This window comes from Rhinoderma darwinii, chromosome 1, assembly GCF_050947455.1.
Source record: "Rhinoderma darwinii isolate aRhiDar2 chromosome 1, aRhiDar2.hap1, whole genome shotgun sequence".
Lineage (NCBI taxonomy): Eukaryota > Metazoa > Chordata > Amphibia > Anura > Rhinodermatidae > Rhinoderma > Rhinoderma darwinii.
The window spans coordinates 33,533,152-33,559,033 of NC_134687.1; the positions used below are offsets into that span (position 1 = coordinate 33,533,152).

The following is a 25,882-nucleotide window of genomic DNA, read 5'->3' on the forward strand; positions in this document are numbered from 1 at the left end:
GGAGGTCTGACCAGTGGGACCACCACCACTCTGAGAATGAAGGGGCCTCAGCGCTCATTTAGCTCAGCGACCTATTCGCTGCTTTTCCCTGGACAGCGGCACTCCTGGCTGTGCAGGGAACTGCAGCTATTGAATTTAATGGCGCAGTTCTGCAGTTCCCTGCAGAGCGGCCCCTGATTCTCACTGCGGTCCTTTTTTTGTTGTCATAAAGTGATGGCAAATCTTAGCAATAAGCCATCACTTTAAAATATTGGCATAACCCTTTAAACATAGAACATAAGCAATAAACTTCGCTCAATGGCTGAAGTAGTTATTCACCTTAATTTGCCTATTACTGCCATGTTTATAAGACCGCTGAAGGCAGAACTTTGAGCTGAAGATCTGACAAAACTGAAAGACTGGTTGCTATGGATGCACTGCATAGTAACCCCATTGTATACCTAGCAAATAGTCTGGCACCATTTTTATATTTTTTTTTATTGCATAATTTCCAAGTTTGAAGCAAAGCTGAAGAGCCAGTTTATTATATTCTTGTGTGGTACAATTTCCCTGAAAAAAATCACTGTGTTGCGCTCAAAAAGGGAATCTAGCACTTAACGTAAAATCCTTTTTTCTGAGTTTATTGGGGAACACAGTAACCTGGGGTATAGGCTTCTGCCACTAGGAGAAAGGCACCAAGCAGAAAGTGTAGGATAGCTGACGGCTATTCCTCCTGACTCCCGCGTACACATGCATGCTCGACCAAGCGTGCATGTGTATTCAACGGGGATAGGGGAGTAAGCTGCTGCCAGATACTTCTCCTGAGAGAACAAAGGATCAGGCATTTTGAAATCCAACATATACGATCCTTCTTTCCCCCAACCTCTGATAGTCGGCAGTTGGCGGTTTCGGCTGACTATCATCTGATGTGTATTTGGCCACTTTTTGGGTTTTTTTGCTTATTGTGTCCTCCAATGACAGTAAACCAATGTTTAATTGTTCTGTTCATCTAATTAAGCTTTGTGGTTTTGAGCTATAGTTTTAAATGTGAATATCATGGCTATTCCTGTCACCGTTCACTGGGTGATTGTCATTGATTTGATTTATGTTGGCACCGAAGATTTTTCCCTATACTTGGTATCATGCCTGTACGCTTTTGATGTGTTGACTATGAGTTGGAGTGTTTTTTTTTTTTTCAGTCTAGATTATTAGCCTGGATTAAACATGTCCAATAGAGCAAACAAAAGTCTATTGGTGAGTCATTTTATTTTTAGCGCTATACGGAAACCTGTTATCAGCGCATTGATTGTAGCGACTTCTCTCCTGTCAGGACAAAGGATCGGGCATGTTGAAAACCAGCATGCCCGATCATTCTGTCCCCCAGCACCTGCCGTCGGGACACCCCCGTACACATCGACCGCTCCCACTGAAGTTTATCTGTGTATAGGCATCTTTTAGTCACGTTCTGAAGTATCGGTGGCATATGCATTTTTTTTCCCTCTTAAGAGACTGAGCCTTATTACAACGAACCGGAAAAACTGGACTTGTTACCCATAGCAACCATAGTTCAGCTTTAATTTTACACTGCTCTGTAAAAATGAATACTGTACTGTTATTACTATGGGCAACAAGGCCCGTTTTCTCTGTTAGACCGTTTTTATAAATGAAGCCCTGTCGTTTTTTTTTATACCATGGGTGGTTATTTATTTTTATATTTTTTTTCATTTTACACTTTTTTTTTTTTTTTTTTTTTCAGGTTTTGATTAGGGAGAATTGTAAACAAATGTTTTTTGGTCTATAATTAGACAAAAGAAATGCAGACTTTAAAACCTAGGTGTGAGCTGAGTAAATGAATTCCCTGCCTGGCACTTGTCATTGTTTAGATGCGCTCTATAACAGAGTACATCTAATGGCTTCTGTTTTCCCTGCTGTTTATGTTCTTTTAACCTGAGTATTTTGGGAATGAATGAGACTATTACTCGTCTGTATGTCACGTGGTGATGTTTTATCCGTCTTGCTGAGCTTCCTTCATATGTCTTGTCCTTAAAAGCTACTTGTGTCAACTTGTCCATGAGTCGCATTTTCTCTAATGTAATTTAAAGAGAATGTCCATTCAAGTGATAAAGAATTGCTCCGATTCATCTTGGATACATAGTCTAGAGGATCATACGCCTCGGAGTACCCTCATCAACGTGAACTCCATGTTAGCAAATAAATTGCAATAGTCGTGTCTATTGGCTGCGCTTAACAGGAGCCGGTAAAAATTGCACTGTACACCGTACTGCACCAGCCATCTAATGCTCGCTTGCGAGTCCCCTAGGGGGATCAAAAGCATAAAGTTAAATATTAAAGGTTCCTGCGGCTCAATGCGATTACGGTGATACCAAATCTATATACTGTTTATATATATATATATATATATATATATATATATATATATATATATATACTTTTAAAAAGGAAAAAAAGCCTTCGTTAAAAAAAAAAAATGTTTTGTTTCAGCCATACTTTTTTTTTTTTTTTTAAAACCATTTACTAGTCCCCCTAGGGGACTTGAAACAGCGATCGTTAGTTCGCTGGTACAATATACTGTGATACTAATGTATTGCAGTGTATAGTCATTTTCACAGGCTTCTGTTAAGCCGTGCCAGAGACACAGCTTAAAGAGGCTCTGTCACCAGATTTTGCAACCCCTATCTGCTATTGCAGCAGATCGGCGCTGCAATGTAGATTACAGTAACGTTTTTATTTTTAAAAAACGAGCATTTTTGGCCAAGTTATGACCATTTTTGTAGTTATGCAAATGAGGCTTGCAAAAGTCCAAGTGGGCGTGTTTAAAAGTACAAGTCCAAGTGGGCGTGTATTATGTGCGTACATCGGGGCGTTTTTAATACTTTCACTAGCTGGGCGCTCTGAAGAGAAGTAACATCCTCTTCTCTTCAGAACGCCCAGCTTCTGGCAGTGCAGATCTGTGACGTCACTCACAGGTCCTGCATCGTGACGGCCACATCGGCACCAGAGGCTACAGTTGATTCTGCAGCAGCATCAGCGTTTGCAGGTAAATCGATGTAGCTACTTACCTGCAAACGCCGATGCTGCTGCAGAATCATCTGTAGCCTCTGGTGCCGTCACGATGCAGGACCTGTGAGTGACGTCACAGATCTGCACTGCCAGAAGCTGGGCGTTCTGAAGAGAAGTGGATGATACTTCTCGTCAGAAAGCCCAGCTAGTAAAAGAAGTAAACACGCCCCGATGTACGCACATAATACACGCCCAGTTGTACTTTTACTTTTCAACACGCCCAGTTGTACTTTTGCAAGCCTCATTTGCATAAATACAAAAATGGCCATAACTTGGCCAAAAATGCTCGTTTTTTAAAAATAAAAACGTTACTGTAATCTACATTGCAGCGCCTATCTGCTGCAATAGCAGATAGGGGTTGCACAATCTGGTGACAGAGCCTCTTTAATGTACAAGCCCTCACATGGGTATGTGGATGGAAAAAGTTATAGCTTTTGGAAGACCGCGGCGAAAAATTAAAAGACCCGGCGAGGGGTTAATCGGTCCTAGCCTAGTGAAAAAGAAAAACCTAAGGCCTAGGTCACACAGTCTTTTTTTGATGCGGAAACCGTGCCAAAAAAAACGCCCGACATCGCTCGTGGGAAAAAGAAGCGACATGCTCTTTCTTCCTGCGTTTCCGTCTCTGGCAGAGCGGTTTTCGCAGCGTTTTATGCAACGGCACTTAATGGCCGCGGGCAAAAAAACACTGCAAAGATAGTGCAGGCAGGTAAAGTCAGAGTTTTCTGCCTGCAAAAACCTCAGTGTGAACATATAAGCTTTTAGGAATGTTTTCGCTAGCCGGGAGAGTAGACTCTAAATCTTGAAAAGAATTCAGATGAAATATTTGTTTTGAGAAGAGAAAAACTGCAAAATAATTGTGCAAAAATATAATAAAGAAAAGAAGAAAAATCCTTGCATGGACATTTTCCAGTCTAGTTCTCATATCGGGAGCAGAGATCACCAGCCGGTGTGTTGAGGAGATGGTGATCAGAATGTGCCATTTCTTTATCGGTTCATTTATGTGTTTACCATTTTATAAGACAAAAATAAGGCGCAGTAATGGTTAATGAAGATATGAAAGTGAGTATGACCTGACTCCATTATTCATCATTTTCTTTATTTTTGGAACTAAAATTTAGCAATTTTTTCATTAAGCCATCACCGACCCATTTTTTTTCTTCCCCCCCCCCCCCCCTGTATAATTTTGCATTCTTTTTTTTTTTTCTTGCTAACTTAAATAGTTATTTAGTTGTACAAATCGGGTTTTTTAAATCAGGTCTGTAACTAACATTCAATATGTCCCCATAGTAAATGTTACAAGAACCTCCAAGGCATGTATAGTCATCCAGAATCCCCAAATAATTCTAATATAACCGCATATATTCCTAATTAATGGGGCTGGGCCTACAATTCTTGAATTTGGGGATTGGGCATAACTTAGATGGGAATCACACACCTATCCCGTATCCCGAACTTAAAGAGGCTCTGTCACCACATTATAAGTGCCCTATCTCCGACATAAGGAGATCGCCAGTGCTTTTAATTTTAAAAACGATCTATTTTCACTTTATTAGCGATGAGGAAGCGTGATCTCGTTTTAACCAGTCATTTACAGCGAGATCACGCTTCCTCTGTTACTCTGTCTGTGGTAGTTACAGCAAAGTGCAGAGATTGTGAATAGACATCCCGTGGAATGTCTATTCACTGTCTAAACACTTCAGTATCGTTAATGTGTTAGTATAAGACCGCACATAGCGATCTAAAAGGATCCCTATGTGCTGTGTAAATGAATGGAGAGGAGTGCATGATGCTGATTGGTCACTGATTGGTCAGCGTCATACACTCCTCTGTACAACGCCCACTTGGTCTAAAGTAAAAACACGCCCACTTGGGCATTAAGCAACTCATAAGCATAAATCTAAAATCGCTAATAAAGTGGTGAAAATAAAGCGTTTTTTAAATAAAAAGCACTGCTGTCACCTACATTATAGCGCCGATCTCCTTATATAGGAGACAGGGCACTTATAATGTGGGGACAGAGTCTCTTTAAGCAGGTCCCCCCTCCAAAAAAAAAATGAATAGCACGAGATACTTCTCAGATCCATCTAATTCCACTGTTAGACTGGTACAGACTTCTCGGTGTCCACTATTGTGAAACCTCTGAGGGGGGGATAGTATGTCCGCTACACAGATTTCCCTCTTATAAAACCCCTCCTCATATAACCCCTTCTTCTGTGGACTGTTGCTGCTTTTTCTTTTGGAATCTCCTTCTTTCTAGACTCTCATGCTTTCCATTTCCTTTTATTTCATGTTTAAGCTGTGAAGTTACTATTTTAAACCTAGCTTAAATAGCTTTTTGTTGCTCTGATTTGGCTGTCTTCCTACAGAAGATATAGTCCCAAACCCTCCAGAAACCCCCCCCCCCCCGCCCCCTTGCTGTTTTGTAGCTTTTTTGTTTTTGATCTTTGTTTTCTATGCAAACTTTGGTGATGCACAATCATAGTATATATCCCCTTTGCACAAAGTAGTCCGGTGAGATACTGGATTCAGTTATTTCTCAGGACGGTCTGTGCAAAAGGATTGAATTCGGTGAGTGACTTGTATTGTGTTCTGCAATATTTTTGTTTTTTGCTTCCCACATTGCTTAAATGTTTTTGTAGGGGAACTGAATCAATGATATGTTGATAGTTACATTTTATGAACCTTCAAAGGTAGTTCATATAGTTGTACAGTACTGGCCTTAGAACAGTATATACAATTTACGCTCATACACAGTAATGCGGTTGGGCACTTCTGTTCCGCTTTTACATTTTTCCTAGGAAGTAGAGCAAAGCTTTATTTAATAAATCATTGTTATAGAGTTGTCTTTCAGACACCCATTGTTACCTGCCCTATTAGTGCATGCTGAGCTACGTGGGGCATCTCTATAGGAACCTTCTTTATTGACATAAGCTACGGACTGCAGACCTCTGTTGGCTAACACTGGATGCCCATTGACTGACTTCATTAGACAGTACAAGAGAGCTTCAATGATACGGGTCTCGCCTGGCTTATAACAGTTGCTTGCTGGGGCTCCAATCAGCAAGACGACCTGACAATTAACTGGCTAAAGAGGACCTGTCCGCTCTTCTGACATGTCTGTTTTGTTATTAGATTTCTAAGAAAAGATGCTCCAGAATTGTGTTTTTATAAGAAATACAAGTAGCTACGAAAATAGATATTTCAGGAGAGCTGGCAGGTCCTCTAAGGAAGTCCCAGAACCGAAGACCGTTCATAAAGAAACCCAATTTTAATTTTCCATCTTAAAATGAAGATTTTAGTTTCTTGCATATTAAATATGAAATTCCTGGCCAATTGTGATTATTAAATTGGAGCTACTAGGGTAACTTTACATACCGGTGCTACTAATTATTTCGCTCTGGTCCCTCAAATGCAAGTTTCGAATGTGCCCTGCACACTGTAGATCCTTAACACCACAGGCAAAAACCAAATGGTAGCATGTGACTAGGCTGTGCAAGCGTATTTGCCCAAACCACGCCCCCTTCTCTTGCATCACTCAGGGGTTTGCAGCTATTGGCTGAAGATGCACCTCATAGACTTCCTGCTCTGCCCGCCCACATCATGCACACTTTACATAACACTGAAAGCTCTCTGCTCCCTCCTGCATTTGGACCAGAATGTAGGAGGAATTAACTGAAAGGAAGTCGAGAGCTCTCTATTACCAGTATTGTGTGCAGAGTACATGCGGAAGAGCAAGAAGTCTGTGAGGTGCTGTGGTGGTAAGGATCTATAGTGTACAGCGCATCTTGTATTTGAGGAAACCGTGAAATAATTAACGGCAATGTTAAACCGTTGGTGACAGTTTCTCTTATTGCAATATATGGTTGTTATAATCGCTTTTGTAATATACATTTATTAAAAATTTTGTACCATTTTAGTGCTGCAGATTCTATGTATCCACTATACATAGAAGCTGCATAACGCTGCTGTAAGCCGAATCTGTCAGTCAGCCGACAGCAGCTCCTGTGTGCCTCTGACTAACCATCTAAATAGAGAAAATCACGCAGCGTGTCCCACATTGTGGTGCAGTTTTTCAAACGGCATTTTTGCTGCGGAAGAAAGCGCTCATACTTGCCTTCTCCATCTTATCTGCGCATACTCCGGCCTCCTGGGATGAAACATCATCCCAGGAGGTCCGACTGCAGGAAGGAGGGCATTCTGAGTAAGTGACTTTTTACGTTTTGTTTTCTGTAGTTTGGTTTTTTGCTGCGAATACGCCGCAAAAGTCGTAACACTTGGCTTTCTGTTGTGGGATTTGCATCCTTATTGAATTCAATGGGGAAAACCTGCAACGGAAAATCCACTAAAACGCAGCATAAATTTTGCACCGCAGGTCAATTTATTAACGTTTACGCTGTGTTTTTTTCTGCAGTGTGAACTTGAGATTTTATAAATCTCATCCACTTTTCTGCTACTGTAAATGCTGCAGAATTTCCGCACAAATCTGTTGCGGAACCCGGTCTAATACCGATCAAACCTAAGTTCATCAACTTAGATTTGATTAGTATTACGGTTAGATCGTGTGTTTAGAGGCACATAGGAGCTGCTGTCAGCCAAGCCGTCAGTCCAGCTCACTGACTGATTCAGCGTACAGCGGCATTATGCAGCTTCTATGTAAAGTGAATACATAGAAGCTGCAGCAGTGAAACAGTACAACGTTTTTGATGTATATTACCAAAGTGCTTATAATCATATGTACAGATATTACAATAAAATAAAAAATGTATACACCGAAGGTTTACATAGCCTTTAATGTCCCTAGTCTGTTAAATGACCCTAGTTGGTCCATGTTACTAATTCTAGAAATGTGTCTGGAGTTTCACTTTAAGTTCTGCAGGTCACGGAGACACTTCAGCTGTACAGATTGAAGCCAGTGTAATGCAGAAATGTGTTCTGCAGCTCTTTATTTGAGTTAGTCATACCTAATAGTAAAATTAAAATATCTGTCCAAATTCCGGTTTTAAAGTCCCCACCTGGGCTCAGAGGTCATGTTGTGAGCACTCGCACAGCGTTCAGAGCTGTCCAATGTAAATAGAATTTCTTTCTGTTTCCTGTTTTGATAGATCACTGGCTACGCAAGTTTCCAGTTGCAGCAGCAGCATAATCATTGGTTCATTTTCCTATCTGACTTGTGAAATGCATGAGGAAACTGTATATCTGTGTGTGTAATATAGCTCATCTGACCATGTAACTGTTCTTCATCTTGCAGTGGACTAAAGAGGAAGGGCTTAGAACTGCCACCTCTGCTGTCCCTAACCTGTTTGTTCCATTGAACACAGACCCCAAAGAAGTGCGGGAAATGAGGAACAAGGTAAATGTCTATTTTTTATTTATTTTTCTATCCCATGCACACTGACATCCGCATTTTCGGTCCGTGCTCCCATACAAAGTATGGGAACACAGCCCGTAAATGCAAAAGAACGGACATGTTCCATTTACAAAACATTTCTATGGCCCAGACACCCATCCGTAGCGATACGGAAAGGTGTCTGTGGCCAATAGAACGGAATGGGTCCGCAATTACGGACAATTTTTACGGTCGTGTGCATGGGGCCTAAATCTGTTTTCCCTCCATGACCTTGTGCTTCATTCCACATGCATTGAATTGTTCTTTATTCTATATTTATCTTGCCCATACACTCCCCATTATTCTAACCGGATTATCAAAAAAACACAAGTGCTTCTGAAATTGTACAAATAGAGCTGACCATAAAACCTCTTTATGAAATCGGAGGCTTACAGTTGTAGAGTGCCTTTCTAAATCTATGGCAGCCCTATTATGGCTTTGTAGCAAAGGTTTTGTGGCAAAACTTTCCGGTTGTATACATTGATGTCGTATACTTAGGATAGGCCGTCAGTGTGTGACCAATGATGACTTGAATGTAAATGAGCTACAGTACCAGGCACAGCCACATGTGCATCTGTGCCTGAATAAGCATTGAAGGGGCTGCAAAGCTAAGGCGGCACCTTCATTCTGCGGATCGGTGGGGATCCCAGGGGTTGGACCCCCCACCGATCACACATCCTTTTTAAATCTTAATTTTCACAACATTTGAGTATTCACACAAATAAAAAACCTAATACAGATCTGTCCCCGACCTTTCACACATTAAGGCCTCATGCACACGGCCGTGCCCGTAATCACGGCCCACGATTGCGGGTATAGTCGGCCGCCAACACCCACGGGCCGCATTTTCGTACCGTGCTCCCATACGCAGAATGGGAGCACGGCCCACAAAAAGTAGGACATGCTCCATATTTCCCGGCATGGACACCCTTCCGTAGCGATACGGAAAGGTGTCCGTGGCTAATATAACCGGGCGGGTCCGTAATTGTAGTCCAAAATTACTGAATTTTTTTTACGGTCCTGTGCATGGGGCCTAAAGGGTAACTAAACTTTTGAAAATACTGTTGACATGTTACAAGTTTTGATCGGTGGGGGTCCAAGCACAGAGATCCCCCTCTTTTCGCTAAAACTATTGAGCCCATACACCACTTGCTCGGCCTTTCACTGTGACATGTAAAAAGTTTTTGGGAAGTTTAGTTACCCTTTAGTAGCGTATACTTATAGCCCAGCAGTTTATATTCCCGAAAAACCACTCTGACCTTATATAAAGGTCAAGGACATGTCCACATTTATATTGTGACCCAAGAGCAATTGTCCTTTTGTGCTACATTAGAGAATTTTATTGTTCTAATCCCTACATTGGTTTTACCTTGTTCAATTTTGTACCTCAGATAAGAGAGCAGAATTTGCAAGACATTAAAACAGCCGGACCTCAGTCCCAGGTTCTCTGTGGCGGCGCAGTGGACAGAAGTATGGGGCAGGTCAGTTTCCAATTTTTAAGTATTTGCGCTGTAACAAGTCTTTTTCTTCCATCACTCTAATGGTATTCTTTAATTAACAGAGACTATCTGTGTACAAGGTAAGTGCTAAAGGCGGCTTCTTTACTTTGCAAACCTGCGTAGAAAATAACAATAGACAGAAGTGGCTTTGGTGTGTGGTACAAGCATGGCCGTCACAGCCGCTTCTGGTGCCATCGCTGAATGCCATGCATGATAGAGCTTCTTAATGACCTCCCCTACTGGTGGCTAAAAATGGGGTAGATTATGTGACCCTGCACAGTAATCGGCACGAAAGTCAGGCACGTGCTATGTAATGTTGAAGAGACTAAACTTCACCAGTGAAGGAAAGATTTAAGAATGAAAAGGTCTTTAACCCCTTCCCCCTGCTGGCATTCTGGGCCCTAATGTCCAAGCCATTTTTTACATTTTTCCATTGTCACATTCGAAGAGCTGTAACTTTTTTATTTTTGCGTCGGCATAGCTGTATAAGGTCTTGTTTTTTGCGGGACGACTTGCAGTTTTTATTGGTACCATTTGAGAGTAGATGCGACTTTTTGATCACTTTCTATCACATTTTTTTTAAGTCAGGATTAACAGAAAACAGCAATTTTTCCATTGTTTTTTATTTTATTTTTTACGGCGTTCACAGTGCGGGTTAAATAATGTAACAGCTTTATAGTCGGGGTCGTTACGGACGCGGCGATACCAAATATGTGTAACTTTTTTGCTTTATTGTAGTTTTTTTTAATGGTAAAGCAGTTTGTAAGGGGAAAAGCTGGGTTTTTCATTTTTTTTTTTTTCACTTTTTTTTTAAATTAACTTTATTAAACTTTTTTTTCTTTTTTACTAGTCCCACTAGGGGACTTCCCTATCCTCCGATCGCTATTATAATACACTGCAATACTTTTGTATTGCATTGTATTACTGCCTGTCCGTTTAAAACGGACAGGCATCTGCTAGGTCATGCCTGCGGCATGATCTAGCAGGCATTCGCTCCAGGCAGACCTGGGGGTCTTTATTAGACCCCCGGCTGCCATAGAAGACACAGACACTCGGCGATTTTATCGCCGGGTGTCAGTGAGATGAGAGGGAGCTCCCTCCCTCTCTCCAAAACCATTCAGATGCGGTGCTCGCTATTGTGCACCGCATCTGAAGGGTTAAACAGGTGAGATCGATACTAATATCGATCTCACCCGGCAGAGCAGGGACGCCCCCAGCCCTCAGCTGCTTCTGGCAGCTGAGAGCAGGGAGATTTCACGGCTCCCTGCTCTGTTTACTTTATTCTAATGCAGCGACGTAGTTTGTCGGCGCTCTAGAATAAAGCCCACTAATGACCGCCGTAAAAAGACGTATCGGCGGTCATTAAGGGGTTAAAGGAGAAATCTAGCCAATATAACTTGTCAGGAGATCAGCTGTAGATAAGAGTTTCTCTATTCCAGTCCTCAAGTACCCCAACAGGTCGTGATTTAAAGACATCACACAGAGAGAACATCTCTGACAATAATAAAATCACATGTGAAACCTAAAAGGGATATTCCCAGAATAAACACCTATTCACAGGATGGATGATAATTATCTGATCATAGGGACCTCCGCCGATCGCAAGTATAGGGGTCCTGAACATTGTGTTCTGTTCAAAGTATATGGGAGTAACAGCCGAACACAATGCTAGACTGCTTCTGGCAGGCACTTGCTAGATTGGAGCGGCAGGCACTTGCTAGATTGCCGCTCTCTTCAAGCTCCTCCACGCCGAGGGGTGTGTAGTGAGGGTGAACGGGGGGTTTCGGGTCCCAGCGGTGGGGCTCCCCAAAATGGGACAATTATTACTTATCCTGTGGATAGAGGATAATTGTCTATTCTGGGAATACCCCTTTTAAGGAAACTCTGAAAACCTGACGTGGGTAAACATGAGCACGAGTTAATAAACACGGCTATAAAGCACCGGACGCACTTTGTCCTACTGACACAATGTTTCATGTAAAGCTCCATCGGTTTGTATGGCCCTTTGCTTACAATGCTGTGCCATGTTTCCAGGACTAGAAACCTGGATAGCGCTGAACAGATTTGGGCATACTATAGTTTTGCAAATTGCCGTGAACTTGTGGCTCAACCATTGTCACCATGTGACCTCTCAAGAGGCCAGTTTTGGGTGGATTTCCCTTTTTAAGGATGTATATAATATATATACATTTTTTATTTTTTGTTTGTAGATGCATCTCTTGGTGGGGTTCATGCTTTTAAAAGAACATTTTTACATATTTGTAAAGGTTGTACCGCATGTAGATCAGACCGTGCTATAGATCCCTGCAGACCTGTACCTAAACTACTGAATACAATCTTCTATTGTATCCCTATCTCTGTAGTGTTTACAACCATTGATTTAGGATCTTGGACTTTTTTTTTCTTATCTACTAGCCATCCATAAAATGAAAAGTTCATTTTGTGCAGACTGCTGTCTGATGAGTCTGCAGTGAGATCTCGGGAAGCTATGATAACTTTTATTGCTGCCACAAAGTTATCGGCAATAAAACGTGTTCACCACATGAACACATACAGAACTAGGCCTCGTGTGAACTTGTAGTGTTGGGTGCAATCCAGTCCTCTCACCCCATTCCCTTTCAGCCATGTCTTTTAAATTGGCTCTGTCACCAGATTATTAGTGCCCTCTCTCCTACATAATGTGATCGGCGCTGTAATGTAGATAACAGCAGTGGTTTTTATTTTGAAGAAATGATCATTTTTGAGCAAGTTATGAGCAATTTTCGATATATGCTAATTAGTTTCTTAATAGACAACTGGGCGTGTTTTTACTTTTTCCCAACTGGGCGTTGTGGAGAGGAGTGTATGAGGCTGACCAATCAGCATCAGACACTTCTCATTGGTCCAGCCCAGCTTCTTTCACTGCATAATCACACTGGAACAATGAGAAGTGTATGACGCTGATTGGTCAGCGTCATACACTCCTCTGTACACTCATACACTCCTTATTTTTCAAAATAAAAAATCACTTATCTACATTAAGGCGCCGATCAGATTATCTAGGAGATAGGGAATTTGCAATCTGGTGACACAGCCTCTTTAATATGAACCTTTTTTAAAGCCTTGCAGTCACTCCCGTTTCTGTTGCTGCCCGCATGTTCCGCCCTCATTGCTGCCATGTCTACTTGCATGTTCTCTCTCGTCCTTCGTGTTATATGGTGTACATGAGGTCTGGTCTGCTGTGTTTACTCAATTTGCTATTTCAGGATGCACCTCTTTCAGACTGTTCGGAAACTATTGATGGGTTCGATCTGTCAGAGCAGGCCTTTAGTCCAGCTAAAATCCACTCAGTTAGAAAGGTATATACAGCCCTGATGTTATTTTGGGGATCTGGGTAGCTGACAAGTACACCAAGTTGTATAGTTCTTACATGGTGGGGATAAAACAAGTGTCCTTTTAATTTCTGTGCTTGTTAGTAAACCTGAATGGTGTACTATACCTAAAGGATGACGCCATTTAATCGTGGTAGACTGTATGTCATGTTCACTCTCTAAGGTAAACTTGTGCCGTAGCTCCACGCGGCTTTTTGGAGTGTGTAATTGTACTACACTGTTTAACTCGGTCTGGTTACATATAGTTGCATACGTCAATATACTTCCTATCCCAGATGGTAGGAGGTGTATGGGATTAGGGCCATCTGGACAACGCGTTACAAGGATAAGACATTTCGAGACCTGTTAGCGGATGTGTTGTCACACTTATAGGCTCCACAGATGCAGACTCCACATAAAGGCTACATTCACACGTTGCTGAATTTCATGCAGAATATCTGCATAAAAACCGCAGGTAATTCCGCAGGGTAAAATTTGCACTTTAAGGGTCAGTTCACACAGTTTTTTTTACGTCAAAAAACGTCCGAAAATTATTTCAATGGGAGGCGGAGGTGTTTTTTTCCCGCGAGCGGAAAAATCTGATCGCGGGGAAAAAGGAACATTCCTTATCTTCGCACGTTTATGTCTCTGACCGCCTATTGACCTCAATGGGAGGCAGAAAAAGCATATTTTGCCTGCGGCGCTCAATGGCTGCAGGCGAAAAACACAGCGAAAATCAGTGTGCAGTCAGAACAAAATCTGCCTTAAAATTCCAAATGGAATTTTGAGGCAGATTTTCTGCCTGCAAAAAATTCTGTGTGAACATAGCCTAATGCGTTTTTAGATGTGGATTTTACATTTTGATGTGGAAACATGCAGATTTTGGTGTTTTTGTTTTAAAATCTATAAACTTGCCAGATACAATTCTGAGATGGAAATGCAAGATAAATTGACATGCTGCCGATTTTAAAATCCGCATTACAGGTCAACTTATTTGAAATCGCAGTTACTTTGCTGATCCTGTATTACACTGCAGATTTGCCACACGGACGTCCCCTGGTAATATGTATCGTGACCAAAGGCTTTTGGTGGGATTACCCGAAACAAGCCTTGATTTTCTAGTGCACAGACAGGCAAAGATGCGCCATGTTTATTAAGAGGCTTGCACTTTTAATAAATTTGTCACATTTTACTTCAACACCGTTCATATGAAACGCCAGTCTTAATCAATTCCCTTCTTTCGTCTATAGGTAGCATTGGCATATATAAAGGTGTGCTCATGTTTTCTGCCACTTGACAAGTACCTGTGCAGTCCTAGCTTTTTAATGCAAAATCATTTATAGTTTTATAGATGAAATAATGAGCCCCGTCTTTAAAGCGGCTCTGTCACCAGTTTATAAGTGCCCGGTCTCCTACCTAATCTAATAGGCGCTTTAATGTAGATATCAACCGTTTTTAGTTTTGAAAAAAAACGTTTATTTTTGACCAAGTTATGATCATTTTTAGTTCTATGCTAATTTGTCCTAAATGCCCAACTAGGTGTTTTTTTTTACTTTTACCAAGTGGGCGTTGTAAAGAATAGTGTATGAGGCTGACCAATCGGTGACCAATCAGCGTCATACACTTCTCTTCATTCATGTCCAGCTTGTTTCACTGCACAGCGTGATCTCGCGACATCACACTGTGACGGGACCATCCTCCCACATGTTCTTCAGCGGAGCCATGGAAGACTGAACAGACATCGCCTCCAGCCGCTGCAGATTCGGATAAACGTCCTGAAACAGCTGGAGGCGATGTCTGGGTTTAAAAAAACAAACAAACCTGTTCTCTACGTTAAAGCTACTATTAGATTAGGGTAGAAGATAGGGTAGTTATAAACGGGTGACAGAGCCTCTCTAAGAACATGGCTTTCTACATGTGGACTGATTGAAGTACATTGCTTACTTAGTCACACAGATGCCGCATCATCCTCTTTACTTTCACAACTGCTCATATTTGCTTCTAGTAAGCATGGTGGCAGAGTTGGACACGTGGAATTGCCCTGTAATTGAAGCTACATCTCTTAGGGTTGCATGCGTCTAGATGTGCTCTAGCATGGCACTTGTTGAAGTCTTCTGTTCATTGATTGTAGTGTTAACAGCACTTTATACCTCCGCGTTGTACACTGTGAATATTACCAAATGTCCTTATAATTTCCATATATTTAATGATCAAATACATTCTCCTTCACCTATATTCTGAAGGGCCTCATCTTGATCTTGTGGCTACCACATAAGAGGTCGTTTAATAAACTGTTCAGCCTATCAATTTGTCTCTTGGTAGGAATTGGTTAAATGCACCCTCATCACTATTGACTGTATGTCAAAAGAAACTAAGTGTTAAAGGAACCTTGTGCTTTTTCTACTATTTTTTTTTTTTATATATATATTTTTTATTTATTATCATTAGTTTTATTTATATATATATATATATAATATATATATAATTTTTTTTTTTTTTTTTTTTTTTTTTTTTTTTTTTCAACCATGATGCAACTATCGTACCGTAATTAAATCAAGAAGGGTTACACAGATCTTATGGTATGCAAAATGTCAAGGACCTGGTGCAGACACATGAAATGTGTAGTGTGCAGCTGCCATGGACGAAGAGGGTTGTCCTGCCATCGTGTTTCCTGCTATCTATTAGATTACATGTACTGGACTGAACTAATACATTTCATGGCTCACAATTACTGGTGGATTACAAGCCACATGAGGGATTGGTTTATTTGTTAGGGATTTATTAGAGACCTATGGGGGGGAGGTGATCTATGATGAGCTGTTGGAGAACAAGGTGCCCAAATACTGTTCTTGCACGGAGGTAGTCTGCTTCCGCCATTGTAAGGCTGGGTTCACACGAGCACATTAACGTCCGTAATGGACGGACGTATTTCGGGCGGAAGTCCCGGACCGAACTCAGTGCAGGGAGCCGGGCTCCTAGTATCATAGTTATGTACGACGCTAGGAGTCCCTGCCTCTCTGTGGAACTACTGTCCCGTACTGAAAACATGATTACAGTATGGGACAGTTGTCTTGCAGAGAGGCAGGGACTCCTAGCGTCGTACATAACTATGATGCTAGGAGCCCGGCTCCCTGCACTGTGTTCGGTCCGGGACTTCCGCCCGAAATATGTCCGTCCATTACGGACGTTAATGTGCTCGTGTGAACCCAGCCTAAAGGTCATACTAAACGGCATAGTATGGCTAAAGTGGAAATCCAGTCTTGTGTGTATGTTCACACTGCTGCAGACCCTTGTATATTCTTTCTACTTGTTATGGTTAGACGGTCTGTATTGTCCATCGTTACGAAAGTGACCCTAGTTCTAGGTAGTGGCTGCCTACAAAATTTAGCTGTAGTTATCTCCGTTCTAGTTTTTCCTCAGTCACTTGCTAGCTTTTATTTTTACGGTTTGATTGTTTTGTGTTTTTTTATTAATATTTTATTTTAACCCACACCTCAATAAAGAGCTGACAATCACGCTGACCGTTATTTGTATCACTTGATCAGTGTGTTTTCTTTAACATGTTGCTTTCATTACTATTTTTCCAGGGAGAGCTGATAACCGCTTCAAAAGCAATTATTGAGAAAGAGTACCAGCCTAAGGTCATAGTTAGTACAGCTGGGCCAAACCCCTTCAACAAACTGACGGACCGAGAGCTAGACGAGTATCGCAAGGAGGTGGAGCGCAAGCAGAAAGATGCTGAAGGTTTGTTCCTGAGTGCGGAGTACAAATGTGGAGTTGTAAAAGCACCTTCATTGTACAAAAGGCAATATAAAATGTATATATGTCCGTCTTTCGTCCCGTCCCGTCCCCCCCCCCCCACCCAAGGAATGTAAATACCCATACAGACGTTTACTAAACTGCAGTTAAAATATATATATATATATATATATATATATATATATATATATATATATATATATATATATATTTTTTTTTTTTCTAGTTGAGTTTTAAGCCCTGTTCACATGGTGGAATTTTTCAGCTAGCGGGAATAAGCCTCCTGCCCGATGTCAAACTACGTTTCCCCAGTGTATGACTGGCTGCTGCTTCCCCAGGCAAACAACTAATTGACACTGGATTCATAAATTGAACCCACAGAAATAAGCTGACCACAGCCCCTGATTTATTTTCGGAAGGGGTTGCTATATAGGGGTAGTCGCTTCAACCTCCTCTTCCTAGAAAGGATCCGTGGTGGAGCTTTCATTTTGCGGTGTGTTTTGTGTAAAGCCACTACTGTAGCCCCATATTATGAGCTTTGCTATTCGATATAAATTGCCGGAGGGATGTACGCACCTCTTCTTGGACGCATTGCAACAACTGCAGCACAATCTTGCCGTCTGAATATACCCTCATACTGTAAAAGCTGCTGTTTTGCTCTAGCAATGGGATCAGTAAAATGTTTTATTCAGGACAATATTCCATATTAATCACAGATTATAGTAAATGGTTTTGATTGTCTTGTAATGGGTTTTTTTCATTCGATTTTGACCTTATTTGGATACATCTCAGCTGCCTCCATCCAAGGTACTGGAGTTATGGGGGAGCAGACCCTGTATACAGACTTTAAAGGTCCCCATACAAGGTGTGCTGATGCTCAAGTAGAGTTGATCACAGATCAAGATCCGTCGACTCAGGCCAAGGTTCTGCTAACAGAGGTGTCCGAAGTTAAAAAAGTGATCAAAGAATGTGACTCGTTGGTTGACAACTTACCAGCGATAGAGGAGTCTTCTCCAAAGTTAGAGGATATGGATGGTGCTCTAGAAAAGACAATTAAAACGGAGTCTCCTCACAGACAGTTTCACACGGCCGTTGTCCGAGCTCTTAACATCAACTCAAATCTCACGCCTAGTTCTACAGGTATATCCAGCGGGAGCCGGTGCCGCCAATAGTCCCTCATTGCTGATTACACTTTTAGAAATCTGGTGTGGGAAAACCCTTGGTGTTAAATGGTAGTTTCCAAATTCTTCCTATGTGATCTACGATCTTAATCTTTGATTCACACTGTATCATAAAGTGTCACACATAACATTGATTCTATATGTTGGTCGTGCTGCCACAGTATTTTCATTGTCTTCTAATCCCGGTGATGGTTAATTCAGTAACTAGTCATGCTGTGATGATTCTTGTCGTATTTTTCTAGACCCAAAAATTTCCATGTAAAATAAATAATAATTTTGATGCCGTAGTATAGAGAGCAGAGGCCCAGACCTTTTTTTTGTTCTAGCAGTTCTAAACCCAAAGCCTCTGCTCCATCATGACGACACTTCCTGCGTGTGCTCTGGCCTTTTTCAGCTTGGTCATAGGGGCATTGGGTGGAACTGGATGGCTATCCAAATGTTGCAGTTAAGTGTAAATATATGCGCATTGACGTCTGAAGGGTGTTGGATCCACATTAATGACCCCATGACAAAACTGTCCCCATAACACTTCCTATCTGTTCTCTTGGCCTACTCAGACGCAGAAGAGATATAGACAGTGACACTTATTAGATAAAAGCTATAAGGGGGGAAAAACTTTTTTTTTTTTTTTTTTTTTTAAATATAACTTTTGGTATTACTCTGATGATTCCATTTGCTCTTATTAGTTTTTGTTTTTCAAGAGGTTTTTTGGGTCTAGAAATCTGCAGTCACGGATCTCTCAATGTGCAGATTTCTTCGTGTTGCAAAACACCCTATATGCTCAAACCTTTGTTTGGGCTCTTGTATATTTTATTAGGACTATTCTTATGTTTTCAGGACCTCCAGAGGAGTTGAAAGAACAGAAGGAAACTCTGCCTGAGCATTCCCTAACCCGCACACCCCCCAGCACCCCCATCAAGCAAGAAGGTATGTCTGCAGCTCCACATCTATATTATGACCGGTCACATTGTTTTCTTATAAGAGACCATTACTGGTATTAATATTTCTGTCCCAGGATCTAAGGTAGTCATATAGTTCATGTTACGTAGGATTAGATGCAGAAATTTCACTGTCCAACTTTATTTTTATTACGTATGTCCTGGCTCTGGGGCATTTTGACTATTTCATATACAGGTTGTGTAAAATGTTTGTGTTGCTTATTTGTACTCTGCAATGTATTCACATAGCCACTGTAGTAACTATATACAGATCATTTTGTGTAAAGATCATATCCTCCAGAAATGTCACCAGCAGTTTCATTCGCTCTCCCTACATGACACAGTGCGATACAACTCTCCATGCAAATGAACCAAGCCCTGCAGGTCACACATAAAGCTTTTAACATATATGGCTTCTAGTGAATCATTCATACAGCGGAGGTCTGGAAACCGGCAATAACCGTGCCGACTAAAGATGTTGTGCCGCAGACCCTCTCCCTACCCGGCAAATGTTCTGATGACAATCCCCTCTGTTTTAAAATGGATTATTGTGCATTGAAAATCTGTAAAAGAAATTTAGGTAGAAATCTTTCGGGAATAAATAGGGGTCCAAATAAAACATTACCACACAGCCACAATCCCCATTGGAATATCACTCCGTAGCTTTCCCCTGCACTACGGCACCACCACACCTTCTCCCTCCCCTCTGTCCACACCTGCATAAATCTCTGCACCGTCAGGCTACTCCAGAGTAAGGGGTCACACAGCGGAAACACTGGAGACTCCGACCGGATGTGCTGTGCGCAAATTCCACAAGCGAAATTGACATGCTGCCGATTAAGAATCCGCACTTCTCCTCTGCATGTTTTTTTCTACAGCGTGTGGGTGAGATTTGTTGAAATCTCATCCACTCTTCTGTTACTTTAAAACACTGTGGATTTTCCGGCAATAAAATCCGTAGCTAATCCGCCAGGTGTGCACATACTCCAAAAGCCTGTGCAGGACGGTTTTGAGACTCCCATCGATCAGGCTGTTTTTGGATGAAGTTTATTTTTGTTGAGCCCCGAACAACATGGCATCTTTTTTTTTTTATTATGTATTCGTAGCGCTTATGTTAAGGCTACATTCACCGTTCGTTTTGCCTCTGACTATTGACTCCCCAAACCATATTAATATACGTATATCAAACAAATGTAATGCCTGTACGTGGAGTGAATTTAGCCTAATATAAGTAAGGTAAGACTTCCATGGTGTCCGGCTGCCCTTCTGTCTATATGTGCAGTCAGCACTGTTGTTTGTGCACCCCCTTGCCACCCCTTCATATTGAGCTCATATGTCTGAGTTATCTGCATTCACCTCTGCACTTCTCGCCTGTATCATCTCAAGATTGTTGCCAGCTATTCATTTGACTATAAAACCTTCGATGAATGCATCAGACTTTTTTTTTTTTTTCTACTTGTGCTTTTTTTTCTTTCTTGTGGCTGCCAAACAAACAGGAGATGGATATGCTAAAGAATACCTGTTACCATAGTAAGTACCATCTCATTCTTTCAATCCTATTCCCGTTCTCCTTTTATTTCTTCCTCAAATCCTTGTGTGCTTTGCTTCATTCTATCGCATCTGTTTTAATTTTAATAACCTACAAATAAACCAAGTATTTTACTTAAAAAGGAAAGAAAATAAGTAGAGCGCTTACCTAGGTCATTCTGCCATTTGTTAGATGTTAACCTATTCCCCCTCATAGGGAACTGTAACCTAAAGGTGGCTGCATACCTTGCGACGATTGCAGGATTTGCCACCATTAAGGAGTTATTGAGGTCACGCTAACAAAATTCGCAGTGGAGCCCTTTCCTTAGATGACGACTACACCGAGACTTGCACCAAAGTCATGGGAATGTTTTAAATCCCTTTTATAAATGTGACCAGTCATCTGTGAATGGTAGCTGTATTCTGCAACTTGACTTTTACAGCAGCAGTTACATCCCACGGAAGCTGCGCAAGTTAAATATCAAGAAACTCCCTATCCAGGTTTTGTTTTGCACACGTTGACATTCAAATCTAGACTTCAGTGCCTGTACACACTTGAAGATGGGTTTAAAATTCTCTTCTGATTTTAATGTCATAATATATCTCTATAGCCAGCGAAACTCCCCTTTTTTTTTTTTTTTTTTGGATACAGGGCTCCAAATCCCATGTAGGTTCATGATAAAATTCTGGCAGCCCACAGCCACCACTAGAGGGAGCTTACTAAATACTATTAATACATTGAATTTCATATAAACACAATGTAGTAATCTCCTTCCAGTAGTGGCTGCCGGCAGTTCATTTTTATTGTTGAACCCTGTAATGACCATACATTGGTGAACGAGTAGTTAGAATGATAACCAGCTATTTATTTAGTTTGGCGGACCTTGTGCAACCGTGACAATCGGAAGCGTAGCCATAATGGCTGTCACCTTGCACACCCTGCAGATTTGCAAAAAATCCATTCCGTTCATCTGAATGGTGTTGTTTCTGCGGCAAGGAGAAAATCGGCAATAAAATCTGTCGTGTGTGCAGGTGGCGATCATTAAACTAAACGGGCAGCGGAATTCATAGTTACATCGGCCCTTCTATATGGGCAGCCATACCTGGTACTGCCGTGGCCCCTCTAGCTCTGCTGATCGGTGGGGGTACTGGAGTTCAGACCCCCACTAGCCAAACATTGATGGCTTATGCTAAGGATATGTCATTCATTTTTTTTTATAATTATGGAAAAACCCTTTAGGTGGAATTCACACGACCGGGTTTCCCGGCCGGGTGACGGCCGTTCATAAATCTGCCGTCACCCGGCTGCATTAGGAACAATAGACCCCTAATGGGGCTATTCACACGACCGATTTTTTGACGGGCCGGGAAAACCGTCCGTCAAAAAATGGGACATGCCCTATTTTCGGCCGGGTGCCCGGCCGCCCGGCTCCCATAGAAGTCTATGGGGCCGGGTGATACACGGCCATCACCGGAATGTGTCCCGAGTGATGGCCGGGTCTACCGTCGCTCGCGCTCTCTCTCCTCCTCACATGCACTCTGCACTGTGAGGAGGAGTGTATCCCATTCAGAAGAAGCGCTGTATGCTGGAGGTAACACTTTGGGGGTACTGCTGTAGAGAGGTCCCTGCTCTGCTATGTGCAGGGGTACTGTGTGGCAGGGCTGGGGTGTACAGCAGGTGGAAGGGGGAGCTGTGATGGCTCCCTTCCCAAATCTCCCTGGCCCGGCGAATCAGCCTCCTTTCCGCCCTGGCGCTTCTTCAGGCGTCGCTACAGCAGCCATAGCAGCTGCTAGCGGCGACACCTACCATGGCCGATGGCGCCGCTAGCAGCGGCTGCTACTGCTGTAGCTTCGTTCCTGCTCTATGTGCTAGCCCCACTTTAGCTCCCTGAAGGAGCGGAATCCCCGTGTGTTCGGGGATTCCGCTCCTGGACAGAGCGCTTGATGTCTTTGTCCATATATGGACGGTGACATCAGGGGAAACTCCTGAAGTGGAATCACCGGCCACATGGAGATTCCACTTCAGGAGTTGCCCCTGATGTCCCTATCCAGATATGGACAGACACATCAAGCGCTCTGTCCAGGGGGACATACAAAAGAATGTTGAAAACTAATGAAGTAAAAGAATTAACATTATTAGTAATGTGAAGATAATATAAAAAAGGGCATAATGATTTTTTTTTATGCTTGGTAGACATGGCATGAACAGATGGAGGTGAGGAGGAAATAAACCCAAACTCCATATAAACAGACATTTTTGGAAATTCCTGTGCTTGATAGACCTGGAATGAACAGTATCTATGTGTAGTTTAATTAGGCATCTGTTGCTATGGAATGTGTTCATTCCACTATAAACTTCATTTATATCCTATGGAATCCTATTGAATGAAATGCAGCTGAGGGATCAGACAAAGCTCTCTATACTCTGTAAGCAAGTGAAAAAGGTTGACTGGCAATCATGTGACCTTACTGGGTGTGTTTATAGTGGGTTGACTCAAAAAAACAATTGACAAATGAAATTCATCCGATTTAAAAAACGGTCAGGGAAAAAAACGGATGCAAATCGGGTCAAAAACGGCAACACGGAATGGATGCAAAGCGGCCGGGAAAAAACGGCCGATTTTCCCGGCCGACACTCGGACCCTGTCGTGTGAATGAGGCCTTACTTGTAGCGCGTAGAAGCAGGGAGGGAAACTACTATTGATTTTTAAGTTCTGTTACAATTTGTGGTGTTCTGGAAGTGTGTTCTTTTTTTTTTTTTTTTTTTTTTTTTTATCATATGATGGTAAAATTTCTCTTCACGTTTAAAGCACCCGGCAAAATATCTGAAATTCTGTTATAATTACACCTATCATTGCATATCCTGAGACAACAAGTGGAAGGAGTTGGTTTGTTGACCATATAGTGGCTGAATTAGTTCATAGGCCAAGTTCTTCTTATGTCGGTGGTTATATGGTATTTGTCCAGCCTTTGGTCTATCATACGTTTCATTCATGATAATACCTGCCAGTCTATAGTGAAGCTTCCTTGGTTTTGATTGCTTGTAGCCCATCTTGTTCCTGCTTCTGTATTCTTATTGTAATGAGTTGTCTGTATGATAAAGAACTTCTTCTGTCAGCCACATATAATTATACAGCTAAGGCCCCATGCGCACGGCCGGCCGCTGACTGACAGCCGCATTTTCGGGCTGTGCTCCCATACAAAGTATGGGAGCACAGCACGCAAAATGCGAAAGAACGGACATGTTCCATAATTCCCGGAACATTTCCACGGCACGGACACCCTTCCACAGTGCTACGGAAAGGTGTCAGTGTTCAATGAAAGTGAATGGCTCCGTTTTTGTGGTCCGCAAAAACGGATTTTTTTTTACGGTCGTGTGCATTGGGCCTAAGGCTTCATTCACACGACAGTGAAAAAAAATGTCTATTAAAAACTGATCAACTGTCAGTATTTCATGGCCATTTTACATCCGTGCGTTTCTAAATTTTCATCCATTTCCAGTCCGTCTGTCTGTCTTTAATGGCCGTTTGACATCAGTTTTGCATCAGTTTTTCATGGGCGTTAAAAAAAAAAAAAATTTCATTGTTCAGGCTTTTTTTGGTCCCAGCCCCCTGAAAACACCCAAAGGAAGGTCACATGTTCACCTAGACACTATTTACAGCCTCCCTGTATATGTGATGCCACACGCCGCCTCCCTGTATGTGAGATGCCACACGCCGCCTCCCTGTATATGTGATGCCACACGCCGCCTCCCTGTATATGTGATGCCCTACATACTCACCGATGCAGCTCTGTCTTCAGGTAAGGTCTCTCGTCTTCACGGGATCTGTGAAGGCGGCGTGATGACGTCATCGCGTCGCCTTCGCAGAACCTGTGAAGATGAGACAACACCTGAAGAGGTCGGCGCAGCATCGGTGAGTATGTCATCGAGCCGCCGATAGCCGGCAAGGGAACTAGTAGTTCCCTTGCCAATCCCCGTGTCACAGATCAGTTTTTAACAGTGGTTACATTTATGGACAGCCATTAAAAATGGATCCATTGAATTCTATGGGGGCCGTCAGGCCGTGGAAACGGCCAAAAATAGGACACGTCCTATTTTTTGACTGCCATTATTCACAGACCGTTAAAAAAACGGCCGTGTGACTACACCCATAGAACATCACTGTTCTGAAATCGGCCGTTACACTGACTTTTTTTCACGGCCTTGTGAATAAGGCCTTAGGCTACACTCACACTACAGTGGAAAAAAAAATGGCCATTCAAAACTGATCAACTGGCTGGGGATTTCATATATGGACAGTGACGCCAGGGGCTTCTCCAGTAGCGGAATCCCCTGACCAGAGCGTCGGCCGGGGATTCCACTCCAAGGAGCTACAGCGGCGCTATCTACAGGGGGGGTGGGCACTATCTACAGGGGGGGTCTGAGGGAGACAGGAGTCCTCGGCCAGAGATCTTACGATGCTCTGGCCGGAGACTCCACAGTTGAAAGCCCGAAATCACTGTCCATATATGGATGGTAATGTCAAGGGCTTCCCCGGGCTCCGCGCCCAAAGTAGCGGGGAATCCTCGGCCAGGATGGATTCATAAAAAAACGGCCGGTAAAAACGGATCCATTGACTTCTACGGGAGCCGTGGGGCCGTCAAAACGGCCAAAAATAGGACATACCCTATTTTTTGACGGACCGTTTTCACGGACCGTTAAAAAAAAAAACGTGTTAATACACCTGTAGAACTCGATTATTCTGAAAACGGCCGTGTCACGGCAGTTACCAAAACGGCCGTTTTTCACGGTCGTGTGAATGTACGATAATTCCTACAACTGGATGGTTAGACCAAAGACGATCATTGTCTGTACTATAAAGACAGTAACAATTTACCTGCAGTGAAAGCTTTAATTTCCACAACGGTTGGCCAAGATCATTTATTAACTTAAAAGGTAACTAAACTTTTGACATGTCAGAAGTTTTGATCGGTTGGGGTCCAAGCACTGAGACCCCCACCGATCGCTAAAACGAAGCGGCAGAAGCGCTCAGGTGAAAGGAAAGTAACCGGTGTACGGACTCATAGGGTATGTTCACACGGCATATTTACGGACGTAAATCGGGCGTTTTTGCCCCGAATTACGCCCGAAAATAGCGCCTCAATAGCGCTGACAAACATCTGCCCATTGAAAGCAATGGGC

At 42.4% G+C, this 25,882-nt stretch overlaps 1 protein-coding gene across 11 annotated transcripts in view; it reads left to right on the plus strand.

Moving 5' to 3' along the window:
- ADD1 (adducin 1) overlaps window positions 1–25,882 on the plus strand; it is a 104,107-nt gene that overhangs the window by 74,919 nt on the left and 3,306 nt on the right. For 2 of the 11 annotated variants that reach the window (XM_075857297.1, XM_075857335.1), the window contains exons 11-17: window positions 8,309–8,410; window positions 9,838–9,927; window positions 10,008–10,025; window positions 13,191–13,283; window positions 16,883–17,039; window positions 19,073–19,162; window positions 20,670–20,704. In XM_075857297.1, the coding sequence (XP_075713412.1) occupies window positions 8,309–8,410; window positions 9,838–9,927; window positions 10,008–10,025; window positions 13,191–13,283; window positions 16,883–17,039; window positions 19,073–19,162; window positions 20,670–20,704 (585 nt within the window). Of the gene's footprint in view, window positions 1–8,308; window positions 8,411–9,837; window positions 9,928–10,007; window positions 10,026–13,190; window positions 13,284–16,882; window positions 17,040–17,846; window positions 18,195–19,072; window positions 19,163–20,669; window positions 20,705–25,882 lie in introns of those variants that run through there. The other 9 variants (XM_075857244.1, XM_075857253.1, XM_075857307.1 and 6 more) reach the window with 6 other exon arrangements.